The sequence below is a fragment of the Cetorhinus maximus genome, chromosome 2 (genome assembly GCF_964194155.1).
Source record: "Cetorhinus maximus chromosome 2, sCetMax3.hap1.1, whole genome shotgun sequence".
Taxonomy (NCBI): Eukaryota; Metazoa; Chordata; class Chondrichthyes; order Lamniformes; family Cetorhinidae; genus Cetorhinus; species Cetorhinus maximus.
In genome coordinates this window covers 167,146,782-167,162,515 of record NC_135880.1, presented here as the reverse complement: position 1 = coordinate 167,162,515, position 15,734 = coordinate 167,146,782, and the positions used below count along the sequence as shown (strand labels likewise).

Sequence of the window (15,734 nt, the reverse complement as noted above, 5' to 3'; positions counted from 1 at the left end):
TTTTCTGCACTTTCTCTAGTGCCCTACACCCTAGGGTTCTAAAAGACCCTGCAGAGATAGTGGATGCACGCACTATGATTTTCCAAAATTCTTTAGATTCCAGAATGGTCATATCAGATTGGAAGTTGGCAAATGTTACATTGCTTTTCAAGAACTGTAGGGAGGACAGAGAAAGACTGCAAGGATTACACACAGATTAAGTGAGTCAGCAATAACATGGCAGATGGAATATAATGTAGGGAAGTGTGAAGTTATTCACTTTGGTTTAAGAATAGAAAAGCAGAATATTTTTTTAAAAGTGAAAAAATTGTAAATGTTGATTTTCAAGGAGATTTGGGTGTGCTCGTTAGCAAGCAATTTATGGTAAGGGGCAGGAGGTTTAGAGGGGGTTTGAGGAAACATTTTTTCACCCATTGGAATTTGGAACACACTGCCTGAGGGGGTGGCAGAGGTAGGAACCCTCACAACATTTAATAAGTATTTAGATGAGCACTTGAAATGCCATGGCATACAGAGCTATGGGCCAAGTGCTGGAAAATGGGATTAGAATAGATAGGTGCTTGATGGCCGGCACGGACATAATGGGCCAAAGGGCCTGTTTCTGTGCTTTAAAACTCTATAACTATAAGTACAGCAAGCAATTAGGAAGGCAAATGGAATGTTGGCCTTTATTGCATGGGGATTGGGTACAGGAATAAAGGAGTCCTGGTACAATTGTACAGTGCTTTAGTGAGATCACATCTAGAGTAATTGTGTGTGGTTTTGGTCTCCACATTTAAGGAAACATATACTTGCATTGGAGGGGGTGCAACAAAGATTCACTAGATTAGTCCCTGGGATGAGGGAGTTGTCCTCTAATGACAGGCTGAGTAAACTGGGCCCTTATTCTCTGGAGTTTAGAAGGATTAGAAATGATCTAATTGAAACATAGGGCAGGATCTTTCCCCCTTTGGGGGGGTTCTGCGGGAGTGGGTACGAGCGGGCGAGTTCCCGATTGGCGCCCCCAATTGGGGGCGCGCTGCCATTTTACATGAGCGGGCCAATTAAGGCCCGCCCAGCGTGACGTCCACCAGGAAGCACTAAGCGCTCTGTGCGGGCGGGGGGGATTCCCTGAGGCAGGACTGTGCTCTTTTGCGCATGCGTGCAGAAGAGCGCACTCATCTCCCTGAGGCTAAGTGCTACCTCAGGGAGATTGGCTCAGGTTTGAAAGTTTCAATAAAGAAGAGGAAAATAACTACTGACATGTCCACTCATGTGCCACTATCACATGAGCTTGGACATCTCAATTTCTTTTACTTAAACATCTTATAAAAATTTTAATACCCTCATGAAACCTCATCGCGCCCGTGGATGAGGTTTCATGTTTTTTCAGAAGCCCGTTTGAGCTCCTGGCCTGCCCGCCAACCTTAACGTTGGATGAGCAGGTCCACTAATCATGTTAATTACTTTTTTAATGACCTTAATAGGCCTTTGACAGTTCAGCAGGCACGCAGCCGATTCAGCTGCGTGCCCGCCAAACTGAAAATCTAAATGACGCGGGGTGACGTCGGGAAGCGTCATTTTATGCGTCGGTGAGCGGGCTTTGCCCCTCGCTTGCCGAACAGAAGATTCTGCCCATATAATATTCTCAAAGGACTTGATAGGAGAAACACTGACAGATTGTGTCCGCTGCTCAGTGAATCTAAAACTGGGGGCACAGTCTCAGGATAAGAGGCCAATCATTTAGGATTGAGATGAGAAGAAATTACTTTACTCAAAGGGTTGTGAATCTTTGGAATTCTCTACCCCAGATAGTTATGGATGCTCCATCGTTGAATACATTTAAGGCTGGGAGAGATAGATAGATTTTTGATCTCTCAGGGAATCAAGAGATAAAGGGAGTGGGTGGGAAAATGGAGTTAAAACTCAAGATCAGACATGATTGTCTTGAATGGTGGAAAAGGCTTGATGAGCCATCTGGTCTTCTCCTGCCCCTATTTTTTGAGTTCTAAATCATTTTAATAACATGGAAATCAGACTGTTCGAAGTAGTCCAAGGATGGTCTAACTAAGGTGCTATACAAGTTTACTATAATTTTTCTGCTATTCAATTCTGTTCTTCTAGAAATTAACCAGTGTTTTGTTTTATATGGCTTTATTAATCTGCCATTACTATTTTTGGTGGTCTGTGTATCTGTATCCTTAGATTTCTCTTTTTCTCTACCCCATTTAGACATTTAGGATTTTGTGTGAGGCGGAAGTCCTGCCGCTGGACCCAAAAGCAGGAAGCGGCCCCGCTTTGACCAGCAGCAGGATCTGGTGAGGCCTATTCGATTAAAAACAGTGGCTTGCCCCCAAGAGCTGCTGGTCCAATCATGGGGCCAGCATCTCAATTGCTTCAGCAATGCCACCAGTAGCAATGGCCATTACTGAGGCTGCAGCTTAAAGAATAGTGTGTCTCAATAGCCAAGTGCCCTTAAATAGGGGTAAGTGGGGTTGGGGAACACGGGGGCCATGTAGATGATCAGGAAAGGGGATTGTGAGGCACATGCGACACCATTGCCGCAGGGGCAGCGACTGCCGCCAGGTAGCCCCTTTGTGGGTCTAGCAGTGCCCGAAAAAGGTGCCTCCCTCTTGAGCCCGCTGGGATGCCACCAGTTTTCACAGAGATGGGAAGTGGCCCTTAATTGGCCACTTTAGTGGTTCAATTGTGCTCCTGGCTAATAACTTACCTGCTGATGAAAATGATGTCAGGCATGGTGCCCAATGCTTCATGTGCCATTTTGCCAGCCTTCGCACCCTCATCAAAGGGCTTATAAAATTCCTGCCTTATTTGCCAAGGAGCACGTGACCTCTTAATTTTCCTACCAAATTGTACCACCTCACATTTACCACACTGAATACATTTGGTAAAAGCACACCCATTTGACAAGTTTATTAATAGCTTTCTGTATGATGTTGTAGCCCTCCTCTGTATTGATGATACTTCCAATTTAATGTCATCATACATTTTAAAAGCATACTTCAAATTTCCAAGTCCAAATCATTTATGTAAACTATTGTACTCGCACCGATCCTTGTGGAACACCACCTCCCAGTTTTTTGCCAATCTGTGTGACTTGTTAACGCTACTCTTTTTTATTTTAGAAGTAGCTTGCTATCCATTCCGCTATTTGTCCTGACTCCCACATTATCTGACCCTATGGTGCCTTATCAAAAGCTTTTTGAAAATCCAAAAACACCTGCTGCATTACCCTTATCGACCCTTCCTGATACTTCTTTCAGGTATTCAATAGATTAGTTAGCATGATCTTCCATTTTGAAATCCATGTTAACTGTTATATTTTCGGTTTCTAGATGTATTCTATTACAACTTTGAGGAAGGGTTTCATTAGCTTTCCGACAACCAATGCTCAACAAATTGGTCTATGGTTCTCTTCCAAGATTCTGTCTCCCCTTTTCAATATAGGAATCACATTAGCAGTTCACCAGTCCTTTAGCATTATTCCCTGTTCTCATGAATCTTATATATATGGGCAGAATTTTATGGCCCCGTTTTGGCAGGGACGGGGCCGTAAAATGCACCGAGACATTCTCAACTTCATTGGCTTTGGCGGGAACGTAAAATCCCACTGCCATAAAATTCGCCCTATGTAATAGTGCCTCTGCTATCTCTTCCCGAACTTATTTAAATAATCTGTTCATCAAGACCAATATTATAACACTGACTCAATTTATTACACTTCAATTTCCAGAACCCAAATTTTGCTTCATCTGAAAGACCATGGGGCAGATTTTTAACTTGCAGCTCAGAGTATAAAACTCCTGGAGGCGCCACCCCTGACAGAGCAACTCAATTTTCATTTCCATTGATTTCACTCAAATTCAGATGGTTCCTTTAATACTCAGCTGATCTGAACTGTCACCAGCTTTATACCTGGGCAAAAAGTCTACCCCCAATAAGTTTATTTTTATTTTTCCATTTTTTTAAAAGCCAAAGTTAAACATGTCCATTTGTTTGCTTACCCAGCCATGACAAGCACGGACTTGACTGCCCTCATACCAAAGTCATAGTGATCCTGTTGGGATAGTTGCTCACTGCATAATTTGTACATCTGGGTCATTTTTCTGGCCAAAACCTTGCTAGATTCGAAACCCTCTGAATACAAGATGACCTGTAATACACAAAAAAAAAATAACTGGAAAGCAGGGATCACAGGGGCTTTTAATTATATTTATTAATAACTTACTCAAAGGAATAGAGAGCCATAGACCCAAGTTCCTGGCAACATTGTTAGGTGATGCACTAAGTGGTGTAGATGGGAGCAGAAAGTTACGAAGCTGATAGATTAAGTGAATGGGTAAAACTGTGGCAGGTTGTTTTAATGTCGAGAAGGGTGATATCATTCAGTTTGACCTAAGGGAAGTAGGTCACCTTATTTTCTAAATGATGAGAAGCTAGGAACTGCGGAGGAATTTGGAGAATTAAAGGTCCATATACGGAAGTTCCTAAAAACACAGGGATAACTCTCCTGCTCTTCTCTATGAAATAGTGCCATGCGATCTTTTAAATCTTCCTAAGAGGAGAAATGGGGTTTCAGTCTCATCCAAAAGACAGCACCTCTGACAGAGCAGCACTCCTCAGCATTGCACTGGAGAGTCAGTATTGATTTTTGTGCTCAAGTCCTGGAGCGGGACTTGAACCCACAATCTTCTGACTCAAGAGACAAACTTCTGAAGAGAAACAAAAATTGCACGGTTACAGGGAAAAGGCAGGGACTAGTGGGACTAGGTGAGTCACACTAGCAGAGAGCCTGCACGGATGCAACAGGCTGAATAGCCTCCTTCTATGCTGTAATCATTCTATGATTCAAGACGCTTAGTGGATAGCATAAATAGAGAGAAACTAATTCCTCTGGTGGGAAAGTCAAGAGCAAGGAGTCATACAACCTTAAAATTAGCATTAAGCCATTTAGGGATGATATCAGGAAGTGTTTCTTTAATTGAAATCTCAAAACAATTCTGTTTGGCAAGGGTATGAAGAAACTTTAGACAGGTAAATGGAGTTATGGTGCAAATCAACCATTATCTAATTGAATGGTGGAAATCGATGTGGTGAATGGTCTAACCTTGCTCCTGTGAACCAATGAATGCACAAACAATAGCACAAGATTTTTGTTGATCGTTTATAGGATGTGGGTATCACTGTCAAAGGTAGCATATATTGCCCGTCCCTAACTGCCTTTATGAATGTGTTGGTCAGTGACCTTTTTGAACTGCTGCAATCTATGTGACATAGGTTGCGCTTGCTAAAATACATTACCTGCATAAAGTTTTTGAAATTTGTAGTCTAATTTTTCTTCAAATAGTTTTGAAAAAAGCAATTGAGCAGAATGGCTCGAGGTTAAAAGAAGATGTTCCCTCAGTTCAGCTGACTAAATGGTATTGATTCTATTATTTCAATGATACAGACCAAAATAAAAGAAAAAGACAAACAAAAGCATCAGTTCAATTACCTCAGCAATAAGAGCATAGTTTGGGACCATCATTGCAATAGGTCGAAAAAGAGCCTTTAAGTTGTCTGGTAGTTCTGTTCTTCCAGCATAACCAGGGTTCATAGTGATGAATGCAGCGCAAGACATGACTAGTTTGATTTCTCTACCTTCAAACATGAAACGGGAAAGCTGCAGAAAAAGAAACCAAATAACAATTATTTTACTTATGACTTTCTACTTAGATTTTATTCAGTTATCAGTATTTTTTGAAGCAGGCAACTAATGGTTGGTTACACAAGTATCAAAAGCTTTAATAGCAATGTAGTCATTCTATATCTCTGAACCTTACCATAAAATGTTAGCAGGCTATTTAAGCATGGGGTACATTACAGTCAAGGCCAATTACTTCCTCAGCGAGCAAAACAGTAATGTGAGTCTCAGTGTACCACGTGTTGCGGGGACAGAACCCATCTCTTCACCACCCTCTCACAGTGACATCGGCTGAGGCAATATCTGCTGGCCCACCCAGCGAAGGACACATGCTGTCAATGATTCAATGCAGTCTCTACACTCAGACGTGGGGTGGGGTGGGGGGGGTATGCCAGGGGGGAAAGCCGACCTGCTGGGTTAAGTGAGCTATGTCAACATGGTACTCATCCTTCCTGAGTGCAGCAGGTCATTGAAGTGCTTGCGACACTGGATCCAGGTACGCCGCACCACGTCGCGGGAGCTCACCACCTCCTCCCAGGCACGTTTGGTCATGTGGGGGGGCCTCCTCCTCCTGTCCTGGGGTACTAGTACCTCCCGCCATGCTGTCACCTCCTTGAGGAGGGCAGCAAGGCAATCATCGGAAAAAGGAAGGGCACAGTGCCCCCCTGCCCTCCCCTCCTGCCTGTCCTGCTCACCAACAGCACTCTGGGGGGCCCTTCCACTTACCATGATTCGCAGCCTTTGAAAGGCTGCAGCAACTTTTTAAAACAGGCCGCCGGGTTGCCATTGGACCCAGTGGTCATTGCAGTTCAGCCGCTGCCCGCCCACTCCCTCTGTCCTTGAGAGCCGCGATTCACGCTGGGCGGGCCTTAATTGGCCCGCCCACATAAAATGGCGGCAAGGACCCGATCACGGGCAGCAATTGGGTCCATGCCCACCCGCTTCCGCTCTGCCCCCCCACCAGCCAGAAAATTCTGCCCCTAGTTACACCTCCGTTAAGGCAACAGTAAAATACATATTTAAAGAGACTCCTGGCAAAGCACACTCTGGACAGTCACATTCAAAATGAGTCTCTTTCAGCTCTGGGTCCTTGCAGACAGCAGCTTGAGGCTCACAGGGTAGAGGCTTTAGATCTTAGAATCCTTCCCATTTGTACCAAACAGCCTTCTCTTCCTCTATACATATTTTCCTCTGAATGCAAATGTTCATTGTATCATTATGTCTTTTGAACTTTACCTCTTCTAATAGTAAGACCCTTTCATAATACCAATTTTATTAGTCAGCTATGGAAAAAGTAAACACATTATTTGGCTTCTTCTGGCTAGGTGTAATATTTCACCCATTCTTTTGAATGGTTTATTTAAAAATGCAAATTTCCCTCTTTACATTTCACCTTGTAAGTTACCTAAATAACATTTCAAACCTACTTCTCTTCTATACATCAAAGCCGCTAGACCAGCTGGTTTTAATCCAATTAAGACACACACACACACCTCTAGAACTCTATATTAAAATAATTTCCAATAACATTATAGGCATTCTCAATATCTTCTTGACAGCTCCATAGGAACTGCTTCCCACTTGAATCATCTCACCTATTGATATATAATTTCTAACAAGGATCAATGGACAGCAATCAAGGAACGGGCAAAAAGAAAAAGAACTCGCATTTCCATAGTGCTTTTATCATCCGCAGAATGTCCCACAGCACATCACAGCCAATTAAGCACTTTTGAAATATGGTCACTGTTGTAATAAAGGGAAATGCAACAGGCAATCTGAGCTCAGATAGATTCCACAAACAGCACTGAAGTAAATTATTGAATTAATTGTTTTTGTGGTGTTGAATGAAGGATAAATATTGGCCAGACACCAGAAAAAATTGCCTATGTTACTTCAAATAGTGCCGTGAGATCTTTTGCATCAACCTAAGACCAAAGTTTAACATCTCATCCAAAAGACAGCAGCTCTGGCAGAGCAGCACTGAAATGTCAGCCCAGATACTGAGCTCAAGTCTCTGAAGTGGTGCTTGACCCATGAACTTTTGACTCAAAAGGTGAGACATGCTGCCTCTGAGCCACAGCCAACACGACAGTGGAATTAGACTATTATTTCAATTATTTACATCACTGTAAGAGCAGCAAAAACTAGAGTCAAAGCTGCTTACATTGTTTTCCAAAGCTTCCACTTCTCTTCTACCAAAATGATGGCCGTTGATCGAAAGAAACCTCTCCCTTCAGCCCAGTGGATTTTTTTTTCATTTATGGGATATGGGCATCGCTGGCGAGGCCACCATTTATTGCCCATCCCTAATTTCCCTTGAGAAGATGGTGGTGAGCTGCCTCCTTTAACCGCTGTAGTTCACGATGTGTAGGTACAACCACAGTGCTGTTAGGGAGGGAGTTCCAGGACTTTGACCCAGCAACAGTGAAGGAACGGCGATATATTTTCATGTCAGGATAGTATATGGCTTGGAGGGGGTCTTCCAGGTGGTGGTGTTCTCATGTGTCTGCTGCCTTTGTCCTTCTAGATGGTAGTGGTCATGGGTTTGGAAAGTGCTGTCTAAGGACTTGTTCCTGCAGTGCATCTTGTAGATGCTGTCACTGTGCGCTGGTGATGGAGGGAGTGAATGTTTGTGCATGGAGTGCCAACCAAACGGGTTGCTTTGTCCTGGGTTGTTGCAGCAGCACTCATCCAGGCAAATGGAGACTATTCCATCAAAATTCTGACTTGTGCCTTGTTGATGATGGACAGGCTTTGGAGAGTCAGGAGGTGAGTTACTCACCACAGGATTCCTAGCCTCCGAGCTGCTCCTGTAGCCACAGTATTTATACGACTAATCCAGTTCTGTTTCTGGTTAATGGTAACCCCAAGGTTGTTGATAATGGGGAATTCAATGATGGCAATGCCTTGGATGTCAAAGGGCGATAGTTTCTTTCTTATTGGAGATGGTCATCGCCTAGCACTGTGTGGTGCAAGTGTTAATTGCCACTTGTCAGCCCAAGTCTGAAAATACCTTTTTCTCCCTTTCATCTCAAGCTTCATTGTTCTCATACCACTTGAAACTCAAATCCTTCCAAATATAACATCTTTCATGTTTCTATTTTGTCTCTGCTTTCGATCAATAAAATGTGCTTTATCCCCTTCTGTTTCCCATGGAACTCCTTTAAGATGCAAAAATGTGTGTCACCACTGACTTCCCTTTGATATTCAAATGAACTCTCAACTTATCTAAAAATGCAAATGTCAGATCCAACCTATTTACTTGTACCTCAAACCCACCATAATATCTTATTACAAATGCACACCTAACGCCTCTATCCTTTCATGTCTTACCTCCCAGACAACCTGTCTCTAGTAACTTTACCCCAGCTTAATCAAATCATTTATACACAAAGCCTTCTTCACAGAATAACACAATATTCAACAAAATATTTTTTAAATAACATCCAGTCTCACAAATCCAAATAGTCCTGTGTTGTAGCTCACCTGTTTGACACCTCATTTCTAGGTATGTCTGCTGCTGCTCCTGGTACGTCCTCCTGCACTCTTCATTGAACCAGGGTTGACCCCTGGCTTGATGGTAATGGTAGAATGGAGGATATGCCGGGCCATGAGGTTACAGATTTTTATTGTGTACAATTCTGCTGCTGCTGAAGGCCCACAGCGCCTCATGATGTGTTGGAAATCTATCCCATTTGGCATGGTGGTCGTGCCACATAACACGATGGAGGGCATCCTTGGTGCGAAGATGGGACTTCGTCTCCACAAGGAGTGTAGTGGGCACTCTTACCGATACTGTCAAGGACATGCATATGTGGCAGGAAGATTGGTAAGGATGAGGTCAAATATGTTTTTCCCTCTTGTTGGTTTCCTCACCACCTGCTGTAGACCCAACCTAGCAGCTATGTCCTTTAGGACTTGGCCAGCTCGGTCTGTAGTGGTACTACTGAACCACTCTTGGTGATGGACACTGAAGTCCCCCACCCAGGGTATATTCTGCACCCTTGCCAACCTCAGTGCTCCCTCCAAGTGGTGTTCAACATGGAGGGGTACTGATTAATCAGCTGAGGAGGGTGTTAGGGAGAGGTGTGGCTGTACTTGGTAACCAGCACAGGGTTTCCTTGCTCATGTTTGACCAGATGCCATGAGACTTCATGGGGCCAGAATTGATGATGTGTTATTCTAGGGCAACTCTCTCCCGCCTGTATACCACCGTGCCACATCTGCTGGGTCTGTCCTGCCAGTGGGACAGGACATGCCCAGGGATGGTGATGGTGGTGTCTGGGACATTATCTGTAAGGTATAATTCTGTGAGTGTGACTATGGCTGTTGCTTGACTAGTCTGTGAGACTGCTCTCCCAATTTTGGCACTAGCCCCCAGGTGTTAATAAGGAAGATTTTGTAGGGTCGACATGGCTGAGTTCGTCATTGTGGTTTCAGGTCCCTAGGTCGATGCCGGGTGGTACATCTGGTTTCATTCCGTTTTAACTGTTTAACAGTTTGATGCAACTGAGTGGCTTTGCTAGGCCAATACAAAGGGCATTTAAGAGTTAAACACATTGCTGTGGTCTGGAGTCACATGTAGACTAGACCATGTAAGGATGGCAGATTTCTTTTCCTAAAGGACATTAGTGAACCAGATGAGGTTTTACTTGACAATGATTTCATGATCACCATCAGAATTTTAATTCCAGATTTCTATTGGATTTCACGATCTGCCGTGGCAGGATTTTAACTCGGGACCGCGGGGCATCTCGCTAGGTCTCTGGATTACTAGTCCAGTGACAATACCACTATGCCATCCCCTCCCCATGTTATTACACAAAATTATGAGCTGCTTATTATTAAGCTTGATTAGTACCAGAATACTAAGGTACCTTGGCTGCTTTAGCGTTTCTGATGGTGATGAGCTGCTGTGCAATGACAGAAAGTACTTCAATATCAATCCGGTTGAACTCATCAAAGCAACACCAGGCTCCTGACTGAGCTAAACCACTGAAGAAGCGCCCCATCATCTGCAGGAGAAAATGTTCATTGTGCATTAACTTACTACATAGTATAGTGACTGTCTATCAAAAAATAAATTTGCTAATGAAAGGATTATGTCTTGTTTCTTGTTACATATGATATAATACCCTTTACTAAATGCATAATGATGTATGCTTAAAAAGATTCAGAAGTTCTGTTTTCACATTTAATGAAATTTCCTGTTCTAGTTGGTATGACACAGTGGCTGGTAAATGCCGAGCTTCTCAAATCCCAGAAGGAAACTTGAAGCAGCTGCCACAACTGTTCTGTGATTTGTATTTTATTTCAAGATGCGTGTCTTGGATTCAATAGTAATAAATCCACAGAGGTGTCGAGGTTTTATACAAAACTAAATTAAACATTTATTAATAAAATAAAAGATTTTAAGCACATACATAGGTCTACAAATTACTACTATAATATCTCCTAAATAATCTGGCTCCCAGTTATACCTCCATTAAGGCAACAGTAAAAACAAATGGATCTTAACAGACCCAGGCAAAGCGCACAATACCCTGGACAGTGATATTCAAAGTGAATTTTCTTAGCTTTGGTTCCTGTACACAGCTACTTGATGCATAGAGGCTAGAGGCTTTTTACACTTGTGTTAGATCTTAGAATGCCTTCCCCTTACACATAACCTCATCTCCTTTATACATATTTCTCCAATTTTAATGTAAATTCCATTGTTCCAATATGTCTTTGCAACTTTATTTTTCTCATAATATAAATCTTTCATAGTACTCATATTATCAGTAACCTTTGGGAAAAATAAACACAATTATTATGGCTTGATGTAACATCCTACCATCTCTTTGAAATTCAAACTACTCTAATGTATCTAAAAATGCAAATGTTCCTCACACCTCACATTCTAAAACTTCAGCCATGTTTACATATTTAGCATTTCAAACCTAGCCTCTCTTTTGATAACTCAAAAGCTCCAGACCAGCTGTCTCCAATTCAATTAATTCCCCCCGACACACACATCTGCGAAGAGAAACTAATCCAAACCCCACTATTAACCTTCCTTTTACAATAAATCACAATAATATTATGAAAATTATATTTTCATGACACCGATCATTAACTCACCTTATAATCTAAGCCTTCAGAGCAATTAAAAACAACACACTGGATGGCCAGGGCCTTTGCAAGGTCTTTGGTAGTTTCTGTTTTGCCAGTACCAGCAGGACCAGCTGGAGCTCCTCCTAGGTCTAGCTGTAAGGCTCCCATGAGGCAGAGGTAACACCGGTCCTAAGGTAACCAAGACAACTTTGTCAGTTATATTTCTGAATATATTACAAACATTGCACAGAAAGACTAACACAGAATGAATGTTTCCCATTTATAAAACAGGCTGAATATCATCCTGTTAGGCAGCATACATTCTTGCTGGCTGTACAGATAACCAATCTTTTTACATAGTTTCGTTAATTTTCCCTGCTGGCAGCAATTCTCTAATTCAAATATGCAAATAACTTCAGATTATCTTTCCTAGTCAACATTGGCAAAATGGAGAACATAATAAAGCCTGGCCAATCATTGTGGGCAATTTCAGACTTTAGATAAATTGCTGGTCTTGCCTCACTGTTCTTGGCCTGAGACTTGCCTGATGGAAGAGGCTTTATACATTTTTTTAATGTTATGCTAGGACATGATAAATCTATCACAAACTGCATGGAAAGATTCATATTATGTGATGGGGCCACCACTCTTCCTCAAGTTTCAGCATTACCTTCTTACCGCCACCACCAGAAAACTAGGCAGTACTTTTACCATGCAAAAGATACTGAATTTTCACACTATTCCCACCAGTGCCAGCAAAAATATCTAGCCATTATGCTATTATTGCTCCTACTATTATTTTCTCCCTATTTTATATGTCAGGTAATTACCATCTTCACTGAATATACTTACAGTAAGTGGTGTGATAACCAGCCGAGGGGATGCTCCCAGGTATTCATAGCCATATGTGTAATTAGATAAGGCCATCATAGCCACACAGTTATCTGCATCAAGATCCCAGTAATAGCGTAGCTGTCTCTGCCACTCAAAATTATTTACTGTATCCACCTATGACGCAGTGAAACACTGGTTATCATTAACAGAAAAACAAGTAACTTAAGCAAGCTTGTTTCACATTGTTAAATATCTTGGTATCCAATTTTCAAGTGACATTACATGTAAAGTCAAGATATTTGGGTATTTTAACTGCCATCTGGTTACCGGTGGGCAACCCCGGTATCAGTTAGATTCATACCCACCAGTGGGAGAATGGGCCCATGATAATTTTAACTGCCGGGTTTCACTTTTCCCACCCAACATTTAACACTGAAAGTGCAGACTAATGGGCTAAAATGCTTTTCTGCCCGAGTTTACCTATTATATTTTTCATAGGTTTCCTTCTACCATGTCTTTTTTTACATCTAATTTTTCTTTAATTTCTCCATTTATCCATGAAACTCCAAGTCTTTTAATTTCATCCTCTTTAGTCTTAGTTGGAATGTGTTTAACCTGCACTCCCAGTATCTTGTGTTTTGATATCTCTCAAGGCCAGTTCATGGTTTGATCTCCCACTTTATCACCAGTTAAACTGGCTTAGGTGCCTTATCATTCAACTTAAAATGGCTAATATTCCGTCCAAAACTGTTATCTTGGGCTGCTTTCTTTATTTTCAATGTGGCCCAGGTTTGGTTACGGCCACTATTTGTCAAATGTTCCCCTAGCCTTAAAACACGTTATTCCTGCTTCAGTACACGGAAGCAAAAATAGCAATTCATCTTTTCCTGGGATGGGCACATTATTTCAACTTTGTTACTACTGCAGACCTCTCTAATTCATTCACAGCCATCTGTTTGTTTGCTGTAGATTCTGTTACAATTATAAGCTTTATAAAATTATTATATTTCAGGACGTAACTTTAAATTTAGGGTAAATGAAGGGGGTCATGTGACCTGTTCTGCAGTCTGTCTGACAGTAAGCCTGGGTGGTTTGATTGATAGAGATCGAAGGAAGGCTTAGATTGTTTACTGAGAAGAAAGTGCAAAGTGGTTGGAGACAATGGCAGCAGTCTCTGAGTTTCAATGAGTAGATTCTGAGTCTCCCTGTCATGAAGCCATTTATGTGTATAATGATATTGGAAATTATTTTTTTATAAATAGAGGTTTAGTCTGTGGGTGTGTCTTAATTGGATTAAAGCCAGCTAATCTGGGTAGTTTGATGTATACTAGTTTTGAGATGTACAGAGAGGTAGAGGTACATTTGCATTTTGTTGAATAGAGCATTCAAGAGGAGAGCGATGCTTGCATCTAGCTAGCAGACACCAAGCAATGTTTATATTACTAATAAAATTGGTACTATGAAAGGGGTTTTATTGTTAGAAGAGGTGGAGTTCAAAGGGACCGGTGATACAATGAGAATTTATATTCAAAGAGATGTGCTGGGTATGACAGATAGCAGTTTTATGTGTGCAGGGCAGAGACATGTAACATCAAAGCCTGTAAGCCTACCACTGTGTCTGCAAAGGAACCAAAGTGAAAGGAACCTCATTTTGAATTTGTAAAGTGAAAATGCTTTGCCTGGTGTCTGCTTAAAATCCAAGATTGGTGTTGCCTTAGTGGAGATGAGTTTGGGAATTTGTTAAAAGTTAAGATAGTTGTAATTTGTAGCCACGTGTATACGTGTATAATTTGTGTAAATTAATAAACCATCTCATGTAGTTTGATATAAAAACCTCTCGAGAATCGGTGGTTTTATTCCTAAATTTAGAGTTGTAACTCAAAACATACCACTTGAAAATATAGGTTATGGCAGTTGTTTAAAATTTCCCTCTGGGATTTTAAATAACAGCCTTTACCAACTGCTGTGTCATAAAAATTTGGGGCTCTAGCGGGATAAAAATATTTCTAATTCCTTGATTGGTTTGGAATTGGTGAATCTTAAGTGACGACTACGAGAAGCACTTTGAATTCAGGAGCTGGTGAGGTATTTTAGAAGTGGTGAGACTGCAAGATGGCTTTGGCAATTGCTAAGACTTGTCTGGGAGTAGAAGATATAGGGCCTTATCTTACCTATGTCGAGCAGGCTGGGCAGGAGTGGGCTTGGGTGGGCACGGAACTGATCGCCGCCTGCGATCGGCTGTGCACCGCCATTTTACATGGGTGGGCCAATTAAGGCCCACCCAGTGTAATATGCGGCTGGTAGCACTCAGCGCTACCTGTGCGGGTGAGGGGAGGAAGGAGAGTCGGGGCCTGCGCTCTTTCGCGCATATGTGCGAAAGAGCACAGCAATCTCCCTGAGGCACAGAGCTGCCTCGGGGCATTAAGTAGAAATTTTTCAATAAATGAAATTAAAAATTATTTAAATATGTCTCCTCATGTGACAGTGTCACATGAGCTGGGACATGTTTGTGCATTTCGAAAATTTTATTTAATTATTTTATTAAACCTTCAGGAAACCTCATCCTGCCTGTGGATGAGATTTCCTGAAAAACGCGAAGGCCACTTGGGCTCTTCACCTACCTGCCAACCTTAAGGTTGGACAGGCAGCGCTGTTAACAAAGTCAATTATTTTTTTAATGCCTTAATAGGCTTTTGACAGTTCAATGGGTCGCAGCCGTCTCCGGCGCACGTCCACCAAACGCAATATCAAAATGACATGCAATGACGTCGGGACGCACACCCGACGTCATCTCCCGTCATATTACACGTCAGCATATCGGGCCCGCCCCAGCACGCTGACGGCAATATTCTGGCCATAACTCTGGGTTGGAAATAATAACCAAAAGTAAGTTAACAGTGTTGGTAGATAAGTTAAAATTGGGGTTATCTGAGGGGGCTAGGAACTCAGATATAATTAAAAGTATAGCCCAGCATCTACACTTGGAAGTGAAACCTCACACTAGTGAGTCACAGCTGCAGGTAGTGAGACTTCAATTACATATGAAGATGCTTGAATTTGAACAAGCAAAGGAACCGAAAAAGCTTGAATTAAAAGCAAAGGACAGAGAAATGGCTTT

At 42.0% G+C, this 15,734-nt stretch overlaps 1 protein-coding gene across 1 annotated transcript in view; it reads right to left on the bottom strand.

The window, feature by feature from the left end:
* The window catches only part of dnah6 (dynein, axonemal, heavy chain 6), a 424,069-nt gene that overhangs the window by 269,257 nt on the left and 139,078 nt on the right, over positions 1–15,734 (bottom strand). Inside the window, exons 25-29 of the mRNA XM_078570618.1 lie at positions 12,635–12,790; positions 11,810–11,971; positions 10,564–10,701; positions 5,495–5,662; positions 4,005–4,153 (exon numbers count right to left, since the gene is read on the bottom strand). Of these exons, the coding sequence (XP_078426744.1) occupies positions 4,005–4,153; positions 5,495–5,662; positions 10,564–10,701; positions 11,810–11,971; positions 12,635–12,790 (773 nt within the window). The remainder of the gene's footprint in view (positions 1–4,004; positions 4,154–5,494; positions 5,663–10,563; positions 10,702–11,809; positions 11,972–12,634; positions 12,791–15,734) is intronic.